This window comes from Heteronotia binoei, chromosome 6 (assembly GCF_032191835.1).
Source record: "Heteronotia binoei isolate CCM8104 ecotype False Entrance Well chromosome 6, APGP_CSIRO_Hbin_v1, whole genome shotgun sequence".
In the NCBI taxonomy this organism is placed as follows: Eukaryota; Metazoa; Chordata; class Lepidosauria; order Squamata; family Gekkonidae; genus Heteronotia; species Heteronotia binoei.
In genome coordinates, this window is record NC_083228.1 from 123214413 (window position 1) to 123239164 (window position 24752).

At 44.0% G+C, this 24752-nt stretch overlaps 1 protein-coding gene across 5 annotated transcripts in view; it reads right to left on the reverse strand.

Moving 5' to 3' along the window:
- The window catches only part of TNIK (TRAF2 and NCK interacting kinase), a 373221-nt gene that overhangs the window by 293451 nt on the left and 55018 nt on the right, over positions 1–24752 (reverse strand). For all 5 annotated transcript variants that reach the window (XM_060242507.1, XM_060242505.1, XM_060242506.1 and 2 more), the window contains exon 2: positions 6250–6315. In XM_060242507.1, coding sequence (XP_060098490.1) covers positions 6250–6315 — 66 coding nt within the window. The remainder of the gene's footprint in view (positions 1–6249; positions 6316–24752) is intronic.

Below are 24752 nucleotides of genomic sequence, written 5' to 3' on the forward strand. Positions count from 1 at the left end.
ACCCACACCTGTCTGGGAGGCCATCTCTTTTTTTTGACAATCATTGATCTAAAAGATCAGGAGGCATTTTACAAAGAGACATACACACCCTCTCACAAACTATCAGTGAACTCTCTTCAAGGTTAAATAATTCCTCCTACTTGCCACAGAAAAGAAGTACAAATTATTGCTTATGGCATATCAGCTACAATTAATGTGCTTGCTACCATAAAATCATTCCTCAGCAGAGCAAAGGAGGTCAAATATGGTTCAGTCAACCCAGAATGTTTCTAAGAAGGTATCTCAAGGATTTTAAGATATAGGGGTGCTTTCACACACTAAATAACACACTTTCAATCCACTTTACTGTGTGAAATGGCAAAATTCACATGCAAACGGTTGCTGAAGTAGATTGAAATGCATTATTTAGCTTGTATGAAAGCCCTTTCCCCTTCCTAACTGAGAATTAACACCTTCAGCGACAAACAATGAGTCAACATGACTTTTAAACCATCTATTCTCTCTCAGTGTCATTATATTAAGAAAATAGAAACTTAGCATGTCAACAGTGGCAACGAGAATTTAAATATATTAAAGACACATTCAAAGCTTGTTTGTTGTTTTTTCGTTAAATAACACCAACATTTTGCTTGATTGACTTGAAAAGGTAAGCTATCTCCTGGTCCTCTCTCATAAAATAAAATAATTCAGATTAAAACTGAACAGCCAAGCTTTTGACCCCAGTTAAACCAAAGAGAAAGATTCCATTCTGCATTTATGCATGATCTATTTTTCAGCTATGTCCATTATTAAAATTACACAGAGCCTCTCAATCTCCCGACCCCTAAATCAAATCTTGGGGTAGCAACCTGGCAGTCTATATATCTGTCTGTCTAGAAGACTCTAATCCTGCCCTTGAAGAGTAGTATACTTGGTTCTCCCTTCCTCATTTTATTCTCCCAAGATTCTTGTGAAGCAAGTTAGGCTGAGAGACAGTCATTAACCCAGTGACCTTCATGGAATTTGAACCCAGATCTCTCCCAGTTCCCAGTCCAACAGTCTCTACCCACACCACTATACTGGCTCTCTAACAGTGCAATTCTAAGAAGAGCTATAGTCTTCTAAACATGCTGCCTTCAATAGAAGAGTGTCACTCAGCCAGAGAGAATTACAGTGCTGTCTTTAGCAGAAAGAAAGAATCTCCTCCACATTCAACCTAGGTGAATGGACCCAGAACATGGGCCAAATCTACAGCTGATATGTAGTATCATACTTCGGCTTCAGCAGGGAGGGCAGGATATAAATCAAATAAAATAAAAAATAAAATAAAGTACAAGGGCTGATGCCAGCTTCAGAAATGGATCCAGGGGCTTGATTCTGATTAATGGCCAGTACAACTAACTGTAGCCATCAGGAGTTATTCGATGCCACTAACAAGCCAGATACCGTACAGAGAATGGAGAACACACTCCATTCCCAATGGATCCTTATCCATCTAAATACAAATGACACAGAAAGGAAGAATTATGAAGGCATGGAACATCATACATTTAACAGCCTCTTTTATCATCACATCTCCAAAGGGTCGTGTTATTGCTTGAGCAACAAGTGTCAATCACATGACAGCTAACCCTTGTTAGAACTATTCTATAACTTGATCACCAAACAAGATACCTGATATCTGACAAAGTGCTTTATTTAAAACAAAAGGAGGAGTGCAGCAGACGGGAATGCAGATCCGTTTTTCACAGTCTCTCATTCCCAAAGTCTGCATTAGGATGCTTTACACAAATTGCAGTCTTCAGACTGCTCATCTCTGAGCTGCCATTAAGCTATTAGGGGCAGGATCCCTGGCACACCCTCCCTCTACCATGTAAATTTCCCCAGAGTTAACCATGATGTGGCATTACATATGCACCATTGACAACAGTCAATACAAAGCCAGAGCAGGATTTAACTCAGAGGCAGAAGTAAGGATCTTGCAAAGGTGGATTGCAAATCTAAAGCTGTTTTCAGTTGAACAAAACTCTGAACTCCCAAATCAAAGAGCAGGATAAAAACAGCAATAATTAGTACATTATAAATCATTAGCTATCCCTTGAGATTACAAAGGTACAAACAATGGCTCAATTATACAGCAAACCATCCCTCAAAAGTACTGGGTTTTATGGGAACTGGCAGCCCAATCCTATAGCCCTGGAATAAACTTCAAAAGGGATTTAAACCCAGGTAAATATGCCCTGTGGCACAGAGTGGTAAAGCTGCAGTACTGCAGTCTGAACTCTCTGATCATGACCTGAGTTTGATCCCGGAAGAAGCTGGGTTCAGGTAGCTGGCTCAAGTTTGACTCAGCCTTCCGTCCTTCCGAGGTGGGTAAAATGAGTACCCAGCTTGCTGGGGGGAAAGGGTAGATGACTGGGGAAGGCAATGGCAAACCACCCCGTAAAAAGTCTGCCATGAAAACGTCATGATGCGATGTCACCCCAGAGTCAGAAACGACTGGTGCTTGCACAGGGATCTTTACCTTTTTAAAAAATATGCCAAGGATCATTCATGTAAACAGAAATCTTGAAGTTCTGGTTTTCACCAGTGAAAAATGGGAATATTTTGCTCATTGCTTTTTTCCCATGCTGCATTAATAATGCTCTGCACCAACCTGGCCCTTTTCCCATTTGAAAACGATGATGATGATATTGGATTTATATCCCGCACTCCACTCCGAAGAGTCTCAGAGCGGCTCACAAACTCCTTTACCTTCTTCCTCCACAACAGACACCCTGTGAGGTGGGTGGGGCTGGAGAGCGCTCTCACAGCAGCTGCCCTTTCAAGGACAACCTCTGCCAGAGCTATGGCTGACCCAAGGCCATTCCAGCAGGTGCAGTGGAGGAGTGGGGAATCAAACCCGGTTCTCCCAGATAAGAGTCCGCACACTTAACCACTACACCAAACTGGCTCTCCAGTTTGAAAACAAATAGGATGCTTAACCAAAGAGGTAATGTCAACTCACTGGCCATGAATGCCTTACTGTTCACAAGCATGCATTCACTCAAGGTAAAATGTATTCATAATTCCTACTTTAAAAAAAATTAAAAAGCAAGATGTCCAGGGAGGAGGCATTGAAGCCTAAAGAGCAATTCTAGTGTTTTGCATTAAAGAGAACATTTAAGACCAACCAAAAAAGGAAAACAAGGGCAAAACAGGGATAAGAATTGACCAGGAAAAGGTATGAGAAAATCAGAACTCTCTTATACAAATAGAAACAATTAGGGCATATAAAAATGGGTTAGATTGGGTAGTGTTGTGGATCCAATTGTCCTCCTGTACCTAGCGGGGAATAGTGAGAGAAAGAGAATGCTTTTCCTCCCAACCCACTCAGTGTGACTGTCCCACTTCTGATGCCACCGAATGACCATATGCAGGCATGGCTTTCAAATGAAGGCTATTAAATCAGTTTGGGCAGTCGGCATCCCACATAAAAACCTACTAGTCAGCCATACACTCTGGGCCCGTGTGTTCTAGATTATGAATCTGAACATTACCCTCCCCCATATGTGGAGCATTTAGTGGCTTTGGAGGAAGGAGATTTATGCTGTGAGGGTGGAAAGAAAAGATGGATTCTTGATCCCACTCACTACAATCCATATGAGTAAATCCAGCCATGTTTCAGTTGATCCAGCCGATAGCTTAACACTGAAAACCAGTGCAGCATTTAAGGAACTGGCTGGACCGTATGCTTTAGGGCTGTCAATTCCAGGTTGGGAAATTTCTGGAATTTTGAGGGTTGAGCCTGAGGAGGACAAAGACCTCAGAAAGGTATAATGCCACAGAGTCCACAACAAGTAATCATTTTCTCCAGGGAAACTGATCTCTGTAGTCTGGAGATCAGCTGTAACTCTGGGAGATTGCCAGATCCCACCTGGAGGTTGGCAACTCTAGCTCTGACTCATTTAAAAATCATTTCAGTTACCCTTGCAATATTCTTTCCAAAGTAATTCAGTGAAATAACCAGAAATTGGAGGGGGGGGGGGAGGTTGTATTTTATGTCTTAAATATTCCAACTGCCATTGTAACATCCAAGATTTCAGCCAAAAACAAATTGCAAAACCTCAGCGAATGAGCGAGAGAGAAAGAGAGAGGAACAAAACACACACACAAGCCGGGAGAGATAACATTTCCTATTCTGCTTTTCCATTGAAACATTATGCTTTCAAAAGGATGTTGTAGTCACATTTTCCAGCAGAAGTTATTAGAAATATGCACATGTTTAGAAGTAGGTCAACCTCTGCCGTTATTTCACCAGCTGAGAGAAACTGTTTAGACATCACTTTAATACTCTTAGCCTTAGCAAACTGGGGCAGAGCAGCTGGAAATCAAACAAAAAGAGAAGGAAAAAAAATAGCCACTCAGTAGAAATCTTTCCTTCACAAAGATATAAGGAAGGCTAAAGAAGGCACTGCAGAATGTAACCACAGCAATGGTTTAACTCTACCTCTGGAAAGCCATACTTACGAGGCTATCCAGAAATTTCCATTCATTCTTGGTTCACTTACATTCTCCCAGTATCCTTACTGAAAGGATTAGCTTACAGCAGCCAGGAGAATACAGAAACCGGAATTCAAAAAGAATTATTTCCTGACTGATACATTAGTTGATTTCTTATTTGGGGAAAGAAGCACAAAGGGAGAGCACAAATGGCATCTTACACCATTAAAGCAAATGGCCTATCTCTCTGCACCGATTTATATGAAAGCACCACAACTGTGTGGTGGTAGTGTTATGGAACTCAGTAATTTTTGGAAGTTATTTATTTAAACATATTTATATCTTGCCTCATAATAAAGATTTGGGGTAAATTACAATTTAAAAAAACACATCCAAGAAAGTGACAGAGTAATATACAAGCTGAAAGACAATACCTTGAAAAATAATACTGGCCTCCCAAGAGCTACCTCCAGTAAACTGATCTTGCCGTACTTCTGGAAAACATTTGTTTGTGGGCTTCCTGTTTTCAAAGTCTAATGAGAACACCTGTCTGTGTGCCCTCATTCACAGGACATAATGCAGGGGGCAATCCAGAATATCTTCCTGGTTGTTCTATGAAATCGGGACAGCAGCAGGGCAGAAAAGAGTCTCTGAACGATGTACAGCCGTAGCAACCTGCTAAGGTTCAAATATGATTTGTTCCAGACATTTTGGGGCCAAAAGCAAAGAAAGAGTACAATGGCATTCTCCAGTGTGGTAACAGAGTACTGACCTCTTTCCTACAGTAGGATGCATCAAACAACCCAATGACAAGGGTGTCCCTGTCTTGAATTATGATCTAAAATCAACACCAGAATAAATGGACTCCCATCAGGGCTCATAAGTAGCAACCTGGAGAGCTTGCATGTCACCATGAGCAGCAAGAGATGATGCAGCCATCACCTCGCTCCTCTTCTGTCTAGCAGACCATGCAAGATTCTTGTTTTAATCCTCAAGGGCTGTGTTCAGATGGGCAACGAAAGCCACCCCAGGGATGGAGGTGAGCACTGCCAAAAAGCACGTCCACATGCGCACATCTGCCTGCCATCCTGCTCCCATACCCAACTTACTGGGAGCCAGCTCAAAAGTCACCACTTTCAAAGTGGTGCCTTTTCGCTGGGAAGCCTCCAAGGCACCTCCCTGGCTGTCTGGACATCTGGGAAGCACCCACAGTGCGAGCACTCTGGATGCTCCTCAGGGGCACCCGTGGTCTGTCCCTCTTTAACTAGCCATCTAGGTACTCCTGGGCACTCCTTTTCTGGCCAGCACACTTCCGGGTCAGCTTGATGCCACCCTGAGCCAGCCGTCTGTAACCAGCCAAGGAGTAACAAAAGAAGAGTGGACAAAATGGAATGCGGGGAGGAGAATTCACACCAAAACTTCTTTGGCTAGTCCAGAGTTGTGAAACATATTTGAGCTCTCTGAGTTGTGGTCTCTGGAATCTTACCTACCACTAACTTCATTAACCTGCAATATCCAATAACAAAGACTGATCACTGCTGAAGTTTTCTGTCTGCCAGATAGATGCTTAAGCAACAAGAACAAGCTTTCAAAGAGTTCCAAAACAAAAATTAAGAGAATCACAGATGGGCGAATGTTTTCTTTTTACCATCAGATATGTTTTCAAACAGGTAGGGGGGAAAGCTGAAAATTATTCTGTTCAAGTCAGAAACAGCAATCAAAGACAGAGATAAGCGAGGAATTTGTTAGCATGTAAACTCAAGTACCAGAAAGTTTCACAATCCTTACCTTATAGACTTGTCCATAGGTTCCATTGCCAACAAGTTCAACCAGTTCAAAGATACCTGCAGGATCCTGAAAGGGGGAGAAAAACACGAAATTAAGACAACAACCAATAACAGACATTTAAAACTTCCTGCAAATAATGTCTCCAATTACATCCAGATGTCATGATAAACCATTATTTGAGTCATAAATGTACCATACTTAGGTGGGAGACCACAATTTGTGTAAACCCTGGTTTACACCCCGCTTGTCCCCTCTCTGTTTCACAGCAAGGACAACATTCTCACTAGCCTACTGTCTCTGTGGTTGGACAGCTGCTGGGGCAGTGGTATTCAAAGCCATGATTTATGAATTCAGCCATCACACAAAATCACAATCACAATCAATAACAATGATAGTTAGCATGCCAGCTACAAACCCTAGCCTAGAACAAAATCCCAATTGCACATCAACCAATAAACGCCATCTTGTTGGTCTGTCTTCATTCAGATCTCAGATGATGATGAAACCTTGTTTGTTTGATTTTAATCATGGTGTCTGAAAGCCACTGCAGTCAGCATGTCACAGGGGCACTACCTCTGAGAGGAGGAGAGATTTTGGATGGAGGAGAGGCAAGATTCACAGAAATGGTCAGAGTCTCTTCTTTTGTGAATTTTCAAATTTAAAAGGGTAATTTCTGCATTGAAACCATATGTGCCTCGCTTACTTTCTGTATCTCATAATAACCAGACATGTTACCTAATATCCAGGATGTCTCATACAGTCTGAAACTCTCAGGGATGCCACCCCCTCCCTGCCACCACTGGCATTTTGTTAATAAGTGCTGAGACAGCTGATAAGAAAAGGATAGTTGTAAGCTTCAAATCAGTGTAGTATAGTGGTCAGAATACCCATCTAGGATCTGAGAGGCCCACTCATCCATGAAAGCTTGCTGAATGACCGTAGGCCACACTCAGCCTAACCTAGCCCACAGGCTTTCTTGCAAGAATAAAATCAAAGAGAGAAGAACAACTTAAACCAGTTGGGGGTCAGGGCACTGAGGAGAAAGGCAGGGTATAAATGAAGTAAGTAAATAATAGTAACATATTACATTTTGCTCAAGGGTAGGGGCATTTCCCATCAGAAGTTACATCTTTCCTTGGCACCCTGGCCAGTGGCTTACTGGTTTTCCAATGCAGTCTATACACTAGTTTGCTTGTGTGACTCATTTCAAGCTATTTGCTCCCTATGTATCTTTCTATAATGCACCTTTCTTTTGCTCTCATCAGAACGGCCTAGGGAGGTGAATGAATCATTTTGCCTCATAGCTGGAGTGGAAACAGGTGTGTTGCTACCAATTCTGTGGGTCTATACTGATACACTTCCATCACCAACTCATTTCTCAAGTAACACTAGCCATGTTCTCTGAATACAGGCTAAGTTTTCCTGGATCAAAGGGCAAGATTTGTTCTAATTCTATTTTTTTTCCCATTTATCACAAAATAAGAGTTTTAGTAAAGTAACAAACGGCCAAGTTTAAAAGGAATCGGACAAATTTCAGTTGAGAGTGTCAGTTTTGAAGGGGGCAGTTAGAACTAAAAGAGGGATGACTGTGATTGGCTGGGCTTGTAAACTCTTGAGTTGGATTGGTGGAGGTTTGAAAATTCTGGGGCTGTTAGAGTCCGTTAAATTCAGTTAGTGGCAGTTGGGAAATGAGAGGGATGAAAGGAAGACTGGATTTAAAAAAAACACTGGGAAGAAAATAAGTGCTGGAAAGACTTGGTTACCAAGGAAAGTGTATGTGGTAGATACAAACAAAGACAGAACCGTTGCTGTATGCAAACAAAAGTTATACAGAGAGTGAGCAGTTAGTGTTGCATTTTTTCTTATATTTCTCCTGGCTGTGATTTTCAAACTACCTTCAATCAGGAAAAACAACTTGCCTGCCAAGGACCTGGCCTCATCTGCCAAAGAACCTCTATGCATTTCAAAACACTGAACATGTTTCAGGAAGTATTTGTAGTCCTGCTTAAATTTTATCTTGCTCTGCTACCAAGAGGCTCAGGGTGACATATATGACTCAGACTCCCACCCTCCCCACACACATTTTCTCTGTGTATACTGCAAAGTTTACCTAAGGCAGCTAACGACATAAAACAATACAATATGAAATGAAAAAAATGCCACTGATAAAATAATTAAAAAGTCAACATCAGCAATAAAACCCACCCCTAGCATTCCAAAACAGCAACCAAGAAAACCAGCAGTGTAACTTGGCATTTTAAAAAAGCATAAAAGCCCACCAGCATAATCCACAGGGAGACAAGACATAAAATCTGGTTAAAAACCTGGGAGAAGAAAGATTTTGGCCTGAGCCAGTGATAAGTGACAGGTAGATGCCTCAAAAACATGCTGTTCAGTTAGGCAGGGAAAATGTGACTAGCCCTAACTTACCTAGCCCCTTCTAGGCACTGTGTGTTGGGGGAGGGTCTGCATCTGGATTTCCCTAGTTCCTAGTCCAACACTAGCTACATGGCCACCCTAGCTTTCCACTGACACAGAATGGCCAGGCCTATGAAGATAGTATTCCAAAACAATATGGAGTGTCCGTAATAGTACTATACAATATCTAAACCAAAATAACACAGACGCTAGGCAATCAAAAAATGGAAATGAAATGGGACTTCATTTCCATTTTTTGATTGCTTAGTGTCTGTGTAATTTTGGTTTAGATATTGTACAGGCCTATGAAAACCCAGCCCCTGCCCTGCTGCTGGAAGAGGCACTGGCAGCATACGCGCAAGAGGAGTCTTCAGACTGCTCATGCGCATGCCAGGTGGGTGCAGTGTTTGCCTGGCCATTCAGACAGCTGGGAAACATGCCCTACATATGGTTTAGACTAGAGGTTTGCTACCTGGAAGTTCTCAGTAGCTATTTAATCCAGTCCCAGCCTGTCCTGAGACTAGGTAGGTACAGGTGGGACCCAGGAGGCAGATGCACTCATGTGATTGAGCAAACTAAATCCAGATAGAAGGCATGGCTAGGTCAGGCCAAATTTCTTGTGTGACTGCACCCAAAGTCTGTCAAAGAAGCTCCATTACTAACTTGATTTGATGAAGTCCCTATTAAGCTTCCAAGGAACCTTCTGTCTTCTTTGGAACACAGTTTATTAGTTTTTTACTGAAACAGAAGAGGAAAAGATGTACTGGGGAAAACATATATATATATATATTTTAATGTTAGATCCCTTCTTCACAAGGATCTAACACTATGACTACAATATAGTTCTCCACTGCACTTTTTTTCCTTCTCTTCTTGGACTCTTCACTGCTGCGGCCCTCTTCTTGTGTTTGTTTACTGAAACAGTTATGCTATACCTTTCCCTTCTGGTTCAAGGATACTTATAATTCTAAATTAAAACTATCCACAACAAAATAGAACCTCACTAATGCCCAGTGAACACCTGCTGCTTAAACCCCATTAATAGTCCTAGAAATAAAACAGCCTCCATTCCCAAAAACTTTTACAGTTCTAAAAAACATGAGACACACTACTGAATAGGGACAGGCTCTGGTAGAGAAACATGAGCAGACAGGGCAGAAAGAAACACCAGCAGGGGTTTTAAAATAGTGGAGATTAATTGCTACATAGTATAGAATCAGGAGGATGATAAGACTGTGGCCCTACCAAGGAAAATCTGGGCTGGCCAAGGTCACATCACTTGCATTTGAAGGAACAGAAGGGTTACCTTTTAATTTCTGCCTTTCACATCAGCATTTTTATTTCATTTTATCAGATTTATATCCCGCCCTCTCCTGACAGGCTCAGGGCAGCTAACAACAGTTAATATTAAAGAATAAAATATGTAATAAAAACATTTCCATGCATATTATAATCATCAATCCATTCATTAAAAGTCCAAGATGACAAGTTTCTGATTTCCATTATGTTAGTTCAGTGAGATTGTTGGTGCTGTGGAATAATACCCACCTCCCCATTAACCACTGAAGGCGAGTTTGAACAATTCAGTCTTACAGGCCCTGCAGAACTGTGGCAGGTCTCGCAGGGCCCTGATGTTTTCGGGGAGGGCATTCCACAGAGCGGGGGCTATTACCGAGAATGTTCTGGCTCTGGTGGTGGACAATCAAGCTTCTTTCGGTCCAGGGACCTTAAGGAGATTCTGAGCCCCCGAACGTAGTGCTTTCTGGGGTACATATGAGGAAAGGTGGTCTGGAAGGTAGGCAGGTCCCAGGCCATATAGGGCTTTTGAAGGTTATAAGCAGCACAGGAATGTGAATGGGCTGAAAGAAGCTGCTGTGAAGGAGTTAACGGCCTCCTGGGTGGAAAGGTGCCATAAGGTGAGGTGAATAGAGAGCACAGCTGGACTAGCAGTATTCACACAGGAGCACACAGCTCCAAATGGACAAAGACGTGGGACGTTTCTATAAACCTAAAAGGTATTTTGTGCCATTTAGAACAGCAGGATTCAGGCAGAACAAAGAAAAGCAAAAAGCAGCAGTTGGCTGTTCTCAAACTGTGGCTTATCTTGCTGCATGAAACCAGCAAGGGAAAAAAAGAAGAAAAGAGACATTTAATTTCCTTTTAAAAAACCCGTTCCAAACAAATGCATTTTTAATAGCTTGCCATCAAATTGATACCTTGACATACACGAACACAACCAGTTTTGTAGAAATGAAGCTAAAATGCACTGGCTTGGGCACCAATGGGAAGGATGCAAGAGTTATAAACAGATTTCTTTCTAAATATGTACAAGCAATAGGATGCTGTTGCTAAGAGCCAGTCAGTGCTGCTCCAGCATAGAGGTCTGGATGTGGAGCAGAGTCACTTATGGAATCATCAGCCTTTGCTAGTCAAAGGTGCCGACAAGGATTGAGAGGCCAGGCCAGGGCATGAAGTGCATGCAGTAGACTTCCAGTTGCACCCACAAAGGAGATACTAGATGCACAAGCTTTTTTGGTAGAGAAAGTCCAGCAAGAACTCATTTGCATATTAGGCCACACCCCCTGATGCCACCATTGTTTCACATAGGGCTTTTTGTAGAAAAAGCCCAGCAGGAATTCATTTACATATTAGGCCACATCCCCTGATACCAAGCCAGCCGGAATTGAGTTCCTGTGTGTTCCTGCTCAAAAAAAGCCCCGTGCACAAGCATACATCTGAGCTGTAGAGTTAGTGTAACAGTGACTGAGCTCTAAAATCCAAAGAACACTTTCCTGGGAGTATGTTCCACTGAATAAAATGGGACTTACGTTGGAAAAGACCTGCTCTGTATTGCACTATGAGACACTGAGTGGTGACCTAGGAAGTCGCCAGTTTAAATCTCAACTCAACTACAAGAATCATTAATTGCAACTGTATGCTCAATTATATAGAAAGATGCTGACTGCATGGATTGCACTGTGAGCAGCCTTACACAGGCTACTCTCTCTCAGCCTCCATTCCCAGTGTGCAACCTATGTTTATGTAAGTGGGGTAGAAATTTTTCCATGGGGGGAAAAATGCACCATGGAAAATTTTTCTGGGATATTTTCCACCTCACTCAAATGGTTTGAGAACATTATTGTGACCACATGTGAAGTGCTTTGAATACTGACAATGCTATCCAAGCACTGAATTATTGAGCCTCAATTCAATACTGTGGGATTAAGCAAATACATGTTACAACACTGTGCAAAAGCTACCAGACTGGGTGTGCTCATAAACAATCTGCTGAAGATATTCACATAAGGAAGTGCAGTCTGTATTGCACACTCTGATCCATCTCCATGTGCACTCCACCTCCTGGCCTCCAAGACTCCCACTGATAAAGATGCTTGAATCCTGGCCAAGGCATCCAGGGCACTTTGTATCTGATCTTGGGATTTTAACCCCAATATCGCCCATCTCAGTCCAACACCATCATCACTGCATCACATTCATCCATCACAAATACTACTCTCTATATGTAAATTTATTCAATTATACATTTCTACCTCCCCATCCCATCCAATCAGCATCCACAGGGCAGCATATGCTCAAAATCAAAATACACAGAGACACAAAGAATTAAAGTGATATGGCACAAGAAGAAGAAGATGAAGAAGAAGATATTGGATTTATATCCCGCCCTCCACTCCGAAGAGTCTCAGAGCGGCTCACAATCTCCTTTATCTTCCTCCCCCGCAAGACACCCTGTGAGGTGGGTGGGGCTGGAGAGGGCTCTCACAGAAGCTGCCCTTTCGAGGACAACCTCTGCCAGAGCTATGGCTGACCCAAGGCCATGCCAGCAGGTGCAAGTGGAGGAGTGGGGAATCAAACCAGGTTCTCCCAGATAAGAGTCCGCACACTTAACCACTACACCAAACTGGCTCTCAAAGATCAAAACATTTTAAAAACAGAATGTGTGACAACATCTTATAATAGAAGATGTTGCACATAATAGAAAGCAGCAGCCCAAATCAGACATCAAGTCAAGTTGAACACTAGCAACCCAGTACATACATAGAACAGGGTATTAGACCATCTCAAAGTTGGCATTAACATCTATACAACCCATGTGCCCAAAAGGAAAGAGGTAATTGTGTAAGCCTGAGTACCCTCAGTTCCAGAGCTTCCCCTTTTTGCCATCACCCACAAAGCCCCCAATTCCAGTAAGCTCTTAGAAACAACTTTTTCTAATAAAACGCTTATATCCCACTCTTCCATAACACTGTATCCAAAGTGACTTACAATATAATTTGCAGACAAGCTAATAAAAAGCAGTAAAAAAAAAGGAATCTACCATTTTGAAACCACCAGTAAAACGCATCAGGATAAAAGATCTTAAGTGCCCTAAAATCAGTGCTGAAATGAGGTTAAAAATCACAGCCTAAGAACTTCAAATAGTAATTAAGTAGAAGAAGAATTGCAGATTTATACCCCACCCTTCTCTCTGAATCAGAGACTCATAGCGGCTCACAATCTCCTTTATCTTCTCCCCCCCCCCCACAACAGACACCCTGTGAGGTGGATGGGGCTGAGAGGGCTCTCACAGCAGCTGTCCTTTCAAGGACAACCTCTATGATAGCTATGACTAACCCAAGATCATTCCAGCAGGTGCAAGTGGAGGAGTGGGGAATCAAACCTGGTTCTCCCAGATAAGAGTCCACACACTTAACCACTACACCAAACTGGCTCTCTACTCAAACAAGTAGCTCAAACAAGTTGCAGGGGGTCTGAAGGGCTTGAGATTCTTAAAAATTGCCTAGTGTCTGAACGAAGTCAAGCTCAGCACCAGGCAAGCATTTACCAAGAGAGATTTCCAATGCCTGGATGCCACCACCAAGAAGGCTCCAATACTGGTGCACACCCACCTAGTCTCCAAATGTGCAGGCAATTCTGCTGTGCCAGAATCTGGTACCAATATGGCAACCATACTACAAAGATGGCATAAAGGGTGTTTGAACTCTATCTTCAACATTAGTTGCTGCAAGCTGCAGGAAAGCAGCCATTTCTTAAATGGAAAAACAGATAATGCCACCTTTTTGGGAGTCACACATCTGTTTTACAGTGACTGATCATAGCTCTCCAGGGACTCAGGTTACAGTCTTTCCTAGCCCTACTGGTTTTTAACTAGAGATGCCATGTTCTGCACACACAGCATGTACCTTCCCCATTCCCACCAAATCACACCCCCTTCTCTGGCTCCTGCCTGCACAACCATTTTCAAGGAACTGAACGCTTCATTTGTAAAAAGCATTTTGGCATTCTGTACTGTTTTTCTTCTTTTATGCCCCTTTCCTTATAACCACATTCAAAGTACCCTAGCAGCAATGCAGTGAATGGCATTTTGCTCTCAGCTGCTGGCACTAGCAGTTACAATTTCAGCAAAGCCATGGCAACTGGAATGGAATGCTAGTTATTAACAAACAATATACATACACAGTTGGTCTTTATTTAAGCTAACAATTGGTCTGGACCTTGATTCTGCTTCTCTCAACAAAGCCTCCAACAGGAAGAAAACAATTCTTCAGAACGTCGAGCTTTTCCTCTTGCCCCCATCTCACTCTGCATCTCCTTACACCGCACTCAGAAATACTCCCTCTCCACCCCCCCCCCATCCCTTTTGGGGATAAATATAGCAAGCAAGAGAACACGGAAGATACTGCTCTTCGTTTCCCACATCCTTTCATTCCTCCAGTTCATTCGCAAGCAGCATTAAGTCCTTTTGTGCTATAGAGAAAAGACCACATCCTGAATACAAGACTCCTATTAGATCACACCTAGTCCAGCTTTCTGTTCCACACAGTGGCCAACCAGACATCCTGTAGGGCCAACGAAAAAGCACAGAGGTCAAGACCTTCAACCTTATGTTACCTCCTAGTTCCAGTATACAGGTTCCATTTAATCACCATGGCCATTGAAAGACCCCCTCCTCCATGAATCTGATACCCATTTATGCATATGGGCATCACTGTGTCCACTGGCAGTGAATTCCACAATGTAATTACTTGTCAAATAAAGTAGTATTTAGGCTATCCTGAACTTCTTACCTATCAATGAGTGCCCCTGCATTCTAGTTTTATGGGACAGGCAGAAAGATTTCTGTCTTCACTCTATGCATAATTTGATAAACCACTGCCATATATCCTTTAGCTGCCTTTTTTCATAAACTGAGAAGTCTCCTTAATTATTTGGATTATCTCCTTCTGAACAGTTCTGCAAGAGAGGCATAAGGACCCCATGATTCTCAATGGAAAATCATCAAGATTACCCTCTTCTATTCTAGGCATTGAAGCTTTGCGGTAGGGGAATTCACACTGTAAACTGCCAAACTGAGGTTTACAACTGGGTGATTAAAGTATGTTCTGGGAGTAACTAATCTACATTAAGAGAACTAGAGGACATACTTTAAAAACAGTCAATGAGGAATGGCAGCTATTCAGTCTTGGGCAACAAAACTTGGCCAGTGGTTTTGGTTGATCTACAAATCACACCAGATACTACGTAAGAGAAGCCATATTGAATCAGGCCAATGGCCCATCCAGTCCAACACTCTGTGTCACACAGTGGTCAAAAAAAACCAAGCACCATCAGGAGGTCCATCAGTGGAGCCAGGACACTAAAAGCCCTCCCATTGTACCCCCCAAGCACAAAAAATACAGAGCATCACTGCCCCAGACAGAGAGTTCCAACAATATGCTGCGGCTAATAGCCATTAATGGACCTCTGTTCCATATATTTATCCAATCCCCTCTTGAAGCTGTCTATGCTTGCAACCACCACCACCTCCTATGGTAGTGAATTCCATGTGTTCATCATCCTTTGGGTGAAGAAGGACTTCCTTTTATCCGTTCTAACCTGACTGCTCAGAAATTTCATTGAATGCCCACAAGTTCTTGTATTGTGAGAAGGGGAGAAAAGTACTTCTTTCTCTACCTTCTCTGTCCCATGCACAATCTTCCAAACCTCTATCATGTCACCCCTCAGTTGATGTTTCTCCAAGCTAAAGAGCCCCAAGTGCTTTAACCTTTCATCATAGGGAAAGTGTTCCAACCCTTTAATCATTCTAGTTGCCCTTTTCTGCATTTTTCCAATGCTATAATATCTTTTTTGAGGCGCAGTGACCAGAATTGTACACAGTTTTCCACATGAGGCTACACCATTGATTTATACACCATCGATTTATGATACTGGTTGATTTGTTTTCAGTTTCCTTCCTAATAATTCCCAGCTACAACATATCAAACTCCATACCTAAAGGTGTTAATATAATATAGTCTGCATCTATAGCCTATCATGTCAGATGGGCTAACTGTGAGATATGAGGCATGGACAAACCCCATTGCTTGTACATGCTCCAGGCTTGTTGTGCATGGTGTGCATGTGCTATCTATCTATCTATCTATCTATCTATCTATCTATCTATCTATCTATCTATCTATCTATCTATCTATCTATCTATCTATCTATCTATCTATCTATCTATCTATGCTAACATTATTTAAATACTTAAAATAATTTAAATTTGTATCAAAAAATGGCTGCAACAGTTGGTGGAGCTGCACACTTGGAGGAAGCCCAAGTGCAGGAGAGAAGAGGAATAATTTTAAACATGCACTGGGTGCAACTGACACATTGTAATCTGCACAGCCAATCAGATCCCCAGTGTCCAATCAGAAGCCCTGCTGTACAGGAGTCTCACCTGGCCCCACTCACTTTCGAAAACAGATGGTGATAACAGGAAAGGTGTTGGTGGGCGCCATGGTACCAAAGGGCACCATGCTAGGGACCCCTGCTAATCACTACATCACACAAGGTACCTTCTGTCTTGGCCCTGCTGACATGAGGAAGAAGATGCCAATTGCCAACTGCTTAATGCTGCAACCTTGTAAAGAATTAAAGCCAGTGAGAGAGACAGAGAGGACACAAGCACAGAGAGTGCTGAAATAGCTCTGAAAATGCTCCCTGACATTTAGGAATCAAAATGGGCAAGTATTAAGCAAAGCTCTTTAAATTATTTCAAGAAAGCTTAAAATGGGGAGTGGGGCAGGATAAGCAGAGCACAATCTCAGACCAAATACAGTCACTTTGATAGATAATGGAACTTTTGACGCCACTGCATATTGCATCGTGTTCCATTCAAGAGACTCCTCTCCCCTCCCCCCCCCCCTTATCCAGCTCATTACAAACAAGCATTGCAGATTTGTGCATCTCCCTTCTCTTGCTAGCATCTTTGTTCATTCTTCCTTCATCCTGTGGCTTTAAGAACTGAAGTTACAGCAGAAGACAGCATGGTCAACAGTAAACAGCCAGAGGCCCAATTCACTCACACAAGCAGCTAAGGGGAAGGGTGTTTGTAAATGCAGCCCTATGAAGGCTGCTGACCCCTGAGGGACTTATGGTGGAACTAGCCTCCTACACAGGTCTGCTGATTAGTGAAGAAGAGCCCCTGAATAGTTAATACATACCCCTATAAGAATGGATAAGAGCATGATTTGCCTCTAATCTAGACTGTCTGATGTAACATTCTGTTAAAATGCTGGCCCCAGTAAAGTGGGTGTATGCCCAAGCTGGCTAGCCAAGATAAGAGAAAGGGTCCCTTGGAGGAGACCTGCTGAAATAGATAAGTAAGGGAACTTGGTCATGGAAATTTACCAGGGAGAATTCAGTGGAGATGGGACCCTTTGAAATCAGATAAGCTCATATGCCTCCTTGCTTGCCTCTGTGTGGATAAAACTGTCTGTATACAGAATTATTGGAACTCAGTCTTTGGGTCCTACTTTTGGGTACCAGAAGTAAATTTCGCTTCAAACCAGAATTCTGTGCGGATCTCGTTATTTTTCTCCTACATTAGCAACACAAAAAAACAAACAGGAACACAGATTTGCATGCATCCATGCATGCACGCACACACACAAATACACAGAGGTCGTTTTCGCTCTCACCTCCAGCCGGCGCGACCCCCCTCTTCACCGCGCAGGATCTGCGCGGATTTCGCACTAAATGCCGCGGAGCAGCCTTTTGCGCTGGAAACTCCCGTCACAAAAGCTGCTCAAATGTAAATCGCCAAAAAGCAGTTTGGCGTTTGCGCGGCTTTTGCGACGGGAGTTTCCGGCGCAAAAGGCTGCTCCACGGCATTTAGTGCGAAATCCGCGCAGATCCTGCGCGGTGAAGAGGGGGGTCGCGCCGGCTGGAGGTGAGTGCGAAAACGACCAGAGTGAAAATGCACTGGGATAGAAAATCACTTGACCTATGCAGAAAGTACAGTGAAGAACTAGAAGGACAAGGACTGAGAGAGAAACACCATGATCAAATCCCCCTCGTTTCCATTAAGTTTACTGGACAGCCATCCCTTTTTTCTCAGCCTAACCCACCTCACAGGGTTGTTAAGAAGATAAAATAGATGAGAGAAGAATAATGCAAGCTGCTTTTTTGAAGGAATTCTAAGATCTCACTGTTCAGACTGCGCTAACTCTATCAAACTGTCAGCTCAAAGGGGAGTGCAAAACACTGATCCAAATTGCTCAATTCGAGACTGCTCAGTGACATTGCGTGAAGGCAGGGGTGGAATTCTAGCAGGAGCTCCTTTGCATATTAGGCCACACATCCCTGATGTAGCCAATCCTCCAAGAGTTTACAAAAAGGAGCCTTGTAAGCTCTAGAAGGATTGGCTACATCAGGGGTATGTGGCTTAATATGCAAAGGAGATCCTGCTACAATTCCACTCCTGTGTGTTAGGTATACACACTTACTTTGTAGGGCAACACTCTTTCATCCTAGCCAGGGTGGTAAACATTTGAGCCTTTCACTAAGGCATGTTGATTTGGTATTCTATGACCATTGGTAGTGGTAGACAGGGTAGGGAGAAAGACTCTTCTTTGGAAGCGCGACTCAAAAAGGCGGCTGTGTTTCACAGCTAGAGAATCTCACAAGTTTACAGCTGAAACTGCCTTGCTGTAACCGATTCTATGACTCCGGTCATTATTCCATTCTGCCTGACCTGTGGTCCTCACTACCCTCTGAGCGGGTAGAAACTCCAACTTTTCATTTTTCACCTTTGAAACACCTCTAATCATTCCAAAACAAAAACAAAACATTCTTCTAACCACAGTGCATAGCATGACACTGTATCAATGTATTATAAGACCTTGATGTTGTTTTTGCATCCCCCCATTCAGACTCTGTTCTGTGTACATGCCCCTTTGCTATGCCACTGCCCGCCAACAAGGATAACTGCAATGCATCCATACAAAGGGCAGCACCTCTGTAACCAAACAGAAAGGAAACGGGCAGCCCCAGCCATGCACAGAAAAGCAATTCAAATTTCCTTAATTACTCAAGTTAAATTGACTGTATAAAGGTAGGAAACTCTTGCTGCAGTTTAATAGCAGAAATAATACAGTAACATGTTTCAAATGACCAGGCTGCACGTTTTATGGTTCTGGGAAGCCATTTTCTGCACAAGACACTATCTCGGTTGTTACCAGCAATGCCCTCCCCCCATTTGCCATTTCACCAATCCAGAAATAGTTAATTAGGATAACCTTTTAGGCTTGCACTGTCAAGTAGGCAGTGATGATTTCAGCAGACATTTACACATGCAAATGATGAAAACTCACACAAAGTATCAGTTCAGCTATTTATGGGATTCTTCACACTTATTTATAAAATTTTATAAATAAAATTTTATATTCCTTCATCTGTTTCGGATGTCAAGACTGTACTGCAGCAGTAAAGATTGCAAACACAGCCCTGGTATGATCTTGGCCTGTATCACAATAATTCAAGAGACACCCACTATGTTGGAAAGAGTCTAGAATCTCAAAGCACTTCTGGCATGGTTTGCTTGCAACTGAGAGGAGAGCAAGGAAGGCCATGGCTTAATCTCAGATAGGGTTGTACCTGGAGATCTCCTGGAATTACAACTCATCTCCAGAAGACAGAGATTCCCCTGGAGAAAATGGCAGCTTTGGAGTGGGGGGGGGGCTCTATGATATTATACCCTGCTGAAGTCTATTCCCTCCCCAAACCTCACTCTCCTCAGACTCCACCCCCACCCCCTGCAAATCTCCAGATATCCCCAACCCAGAGTTGGCAACCATAGTCTCAGATCATGCACAAAATTGACTTTGTCAGAAACAGCACCCAAATATGGGTTTCCTCTATCATGATTGGCTCCCAAACTGCACATTATTTCAATAGCCGCAAGGATGACAAATGAATTGTGCTGATCGTAGCATGCACATTCAGTTCTGTTAAGGGAAACGCTGATCATCACTCTGCACCCAGGGTCAGTCAGGTTATATACTGATCTGTGGAGGGAGAAAGGTACTTGTCACATGTTACCAGGTCAAGAGCATCCAAGAGGGCCATTACTATGGAAATATTGTTTCAAAACTAAAACTAGACTCAAGAGAAAACAGATTATGGGATGGAACTCTGTTTCAAGTATGTACCAGGCCCAAAGAACTGATGCTTGAATCAGCTATCCACCCTCAGTTTCTCTAGAATTTACCAGCAACACTATGGCAGGTCCAAGAGATAGCCTTCCGTTTTGATGGCTTAAAAAACAAGTTATGCACCTTCAAGGATGATCAACCTATCAATGGTAGGTTCACCACCTGTTCCTTAGTTTAAAGGAAATGTTCAGTAATACACATGGAAAATAAGAGCTGCACCGTAACCATAAAAAGCAACTTTTACACATTACAAGGACAGCATGTTCTAATAAAGAACTGGTAGTGTTCTAAAAATATGAGATAGCACTTTCTTGCAATCACAATGCTTTCCTTATTTGAGAGACTTTCTGCAGTCACCACTAATTAATTATGTCCAACTAAATGCAATTTAAAAGCAGTGAATTAGAAGAAAATAGCGTTAGAAGCCTTTGGTTTCTAGATGCTGGGGAACAGAAGACAGCTGTTTACACTTAATTCTGCCTGGGAGCTCCATAGACATGTAGGAAGTCTCTGCTAGAGACAGAATTCTGGAACTCTGTATTCAGCTATGTTCTTAAACTGCTTTCCTGTCATCCAAAGGTCAGGGAAGGACAAGGTGCCAGTTGACAGAGGAATGGACCCAGTTAGGAGAAAGTTGAAGAGCAAGAACATAAGTGGATCGAGGAGGAGCAAACACGTGGGCAAAGAAGAGATAACTGGAAGAGACAGATAATACAGGATGTTCAACCCTACAATTGTTCAAGATGTAGAGCACGTTTATGCGACTGGCTTAAACCAGTAGTCTGCCAGTTTGTGAGGCTGTGGCTCAGTGGTAGAAAATCTGCTTTACACACTGAAGGTCCAGGGTTCAATGCAGAAGACCTCCACCTGAGATCCTGGAGAGCTACTGAGAGTTAGAGCAGACAATGGTTGCGATGGAAAGTGCTGTTAAGTCAGCTGACTAATGACAACCCTGTAGGGTTTTCAAGGCAAGAGACATTCAGAGGTGGTTTGCAAATTGTCATTGCTTGCCTCCACATCACAACTCTGGTATTCTTTGCAGGTTTCCCATCCAAAGAGCAGCCAGGGTTGACTCTGCTTAGCTTCCAAGATCTGAGGAGAACGGGCTAGCCTGGGCTATCCAGGAGAGGTTAGAGCGGACAATACAGACCTTGATAATCAGTGGTCTGAATAGAATTTTCAGCATTCTCGCCCAATTGCAAATCCTTTGGAAGAAGCCATGAGAGTTTAATTGGCTTTCTTTTCTTTTTCTTTTAAAGGAAACTCTCTTAAGAGTTTGAAAAGGCATTTACACAGCAGATTTCTTTATGACAACCTCTTGTCCCTCTGTTTGCTAACAGAATACACAAACAATTGTGCTTAACAAATGCACACAAAGCTACGTTTTAATAGGATAATCACACATTTCTTTGGAAAATACTGGTCATCCTTGAGCAGCAAATGGCATTTTTACTGGAAGGACTTCAGAATGGCTGTAAATATGGCTTTGCTCTCCCCACTACAGGCATTCCAGTGGAACGGAAGGACAGGCAGCTGTGACCATGAAGCAAGATTTCATTAAGATCTGGAAAAGCTAATTTGTTCACCTAAATGAGGAGTCAAATATACTCCCTGTTTACAGGGAAATGACTGTATTCTGAGCCAAACAAACTCAGTGCCAAAGGCTTCAGGTGTTTAGTGAAACTGGATCTTGCTGTTATTGAATTAAAAAGGAACAGCTTGCTGTCCTATTGAAATGTGTGCTGCAGACCTGTAAACACTCCAGTAAATTAATACACTCAAATTCATGCACAATTTCCTAAATTAGTATTTTTCAAACTAGGTTTCTGAGGTTGCCCTTGAGTCTCCAGAACCTCCTCCACAGCACATGGAAAGGGGTGGTGAGGGGTATCTGCAAGGGATTGTGGGAGCATGTGCAATTTCAATCACTGTTTGATTGGATCAAATCTACCTGGCTACCAGCCTATTTGCAATGGTCTGAACCATTTATAACATTTATTTATTTATTAGATTTTTTAGTTGCTGCTTATCCAAAGGGCCTTGCAGCAACTTACAACACATGACAACTTACAGTTGGGCTATTGCTGTGACTTGCAATACCATGACTCAGAGCTCTCCAGAACAGGCAGAAAGTTGTGCAGCATAACTTTGGGTGTCCCCAGGTTTAAAATCCAGTGTCCTAAAATAATCATATGGGAGGCTGAAACTATTCTATACAAAACATGCCCTGAATTCATGATCAGTTTCACAGGTAACATCAGCAGCTTACTTTTAATGCTAGGGTCCTCACTCATAGAAGTCCTATGAAGAAAGGTTGAAGGAGCCAGGTATGTTTAGCCTGGGGAGGAGGTGGCTGAGAGGTGATATGATCACCATCTTCAAGTACTTGAAGGGTGTCATATAGAGGATGGTGTGGAATTGTTTTCTGTGGCCCCAGAAGCTCAGACCAGAACCAATGGGTTGAAATTAAATCAGAAGAGTTTCCAGCTCAACATTAAGAAGAACTTCCTGACAGTTAGAGTGGTTCCTCAGGCTTCCTTGGGTGGGCTCTTCTTCCTTGGAGATTTTATACAGAGGCTAGATGGCCGTTTGACAGCAATGCTGATCCTGTGAACTTAGGGGGAGGTATTTGTGAATTTCCTGCATTGTGCAGGGGCTTGGACTAGATGACCCTGGAGTACCCTTCCAACTCTATGATTCTATGTATAACAGTTCTGCTGTTCTTTGCCTATGTAGACTGCACACACAGGGAATAACACAGGAATTTTCCTGGAGCAGAGGAAATACTTAGGCCTTCTTTTTCAAAGCTAAACCCCCTGCGCCCCAAGATGGCCTAATTTTGAGCAGCTTCCCAGAGTCCCAAATGGCAGACTTTCCCTGTTACACTACATACAAGACTTCTTCCTGGAAACATCATTAGTTGATCCTAGAAATGTGTAACGTGCTCGAAGCGGAGACGAGAGTAGGGCAACATAGTTTATTAGGAGCACGTTGCAAGAGAGAGAACACGCGGGCCGGGTCCCACTTATATACAATTCCCGGTACAGCCTACTGGGCCGGTCAGGCCAATCCTGACCGGTTGAACTTCCCGCCACAGCTGTTGATTGGCGGGGGATTCCGCGCCCGGCGCTGGGGCGTCTGGGACAGCCCAGTTGCCCCCGCGCCTGGTCGCATGTTGTTACTGATACACTACACCCCTCCCCCCCTGGTTAATGAACATAGTCTTGCAGATACGCGGGAGGACGGCGCTCCCGGGTGGACCGTCTAGGGAGGTCCTGTGGGGGAGGCGCAGCTACCGTGGCTGGTGCTTCGGTGGGCCCTGGTGCAGACGGAGGCGGCGGGACTGGTTCTGCGGATCCTTCGGGCTCTGTCGGCTCCGGTGCTTCCTGCGCCGGCGTTATGGGTGTTGGGGCCACGTCCTCAGGTCGGCCCCTGGTTGGCTCCTCCCCGGATCTTGCCTCTTCTGTGTCCGCCGGCTCCTCCGGTAGCGTGCGGCGCCGCAACTGGTCTATGTGCCGTCGTAGTACCTGGCCCCCCTCGGTTGATATATCGTAGTGGCGGGACCCGGTCACCCGTAGCACTCGGCCCGCCACCCAATCGGGCCCCTTTGCGTAGTTCCGGGCGTAAACCGGGTCGCCCGCAAAGAAACCCCTGACTGCATCCCGGACCTCGGGGCTCTCGCGGGTGTCTGAAGCCCGGTCGGGATGTAGTCTGTCCAGTCGGGTTATGAGCTTGCGCCCCATGAGGAGCTCTGCCGGACTAACCCCTGTGACCGGGTTGGGTGTGATCCTATTATCGAAGAGGAACGCGGCCAACCTGTGGTCCCAGTCGCCCTGTACAATTCGGCTCAGGGCTTCCTTTGTTGTGCGGACCATCCGCTCTGCCTGGCCGTTGGTGGCCGGGTGGAAGGGCGCCGACCTTATGTGCCTAATCAGATATCGCTGGAGGAACGCCTGGAAGTCGGCTGAGGTGAACGCGGTCCCGTTATCGGAGACTATGGTGTCCGGGATACCGTGTGTACATAAGACCCTGCGCAGCCCCTTGATTGCGGCGGCTGACGAGGTGGACCCTACGGGAATGACCTCCAGCCATTTGGTGTAGGCGTCCACGATTATCATGACGATCTGCCCCTGGAATGGCCCCGCGAAGTCGAGGTGGAGCCTCAACCATGGCTTCCTGGTAGACTCCCACCGTGTCGCGGGGGCGCTGGGAGGCTCGGGCCGCGTTTCTTGGCATGTCTGGCACCTCCAAACCCAGGTCTCAATCTCCCCGTCCATCCCCGGCCACCAGACGTAGCTCCTGGCTAACGCCTTCATTCGGACTATGCCGGGATGGGTCTCGTGTAGGGATTCCAGGACCCGCTTCTGCAGCGGGGGCGGGACCACCACCCTGCTTCCCCATAATAGGCACCCTTTGTGGGCTCCCGCCTGGTCTTATATGGCTTGAATTCTTCCCCCATGTTCCCTTCTGGCCAGCCCCTCACCACCCAGTCGAGCACCCGTGCCAGTGTCTTGTGTTTCTGTGTGGCTTTGGCTACCTCCGCTGCGTGGAGGGGCTGCTCCAGGAGGCTCTCCATCAGCATGACCT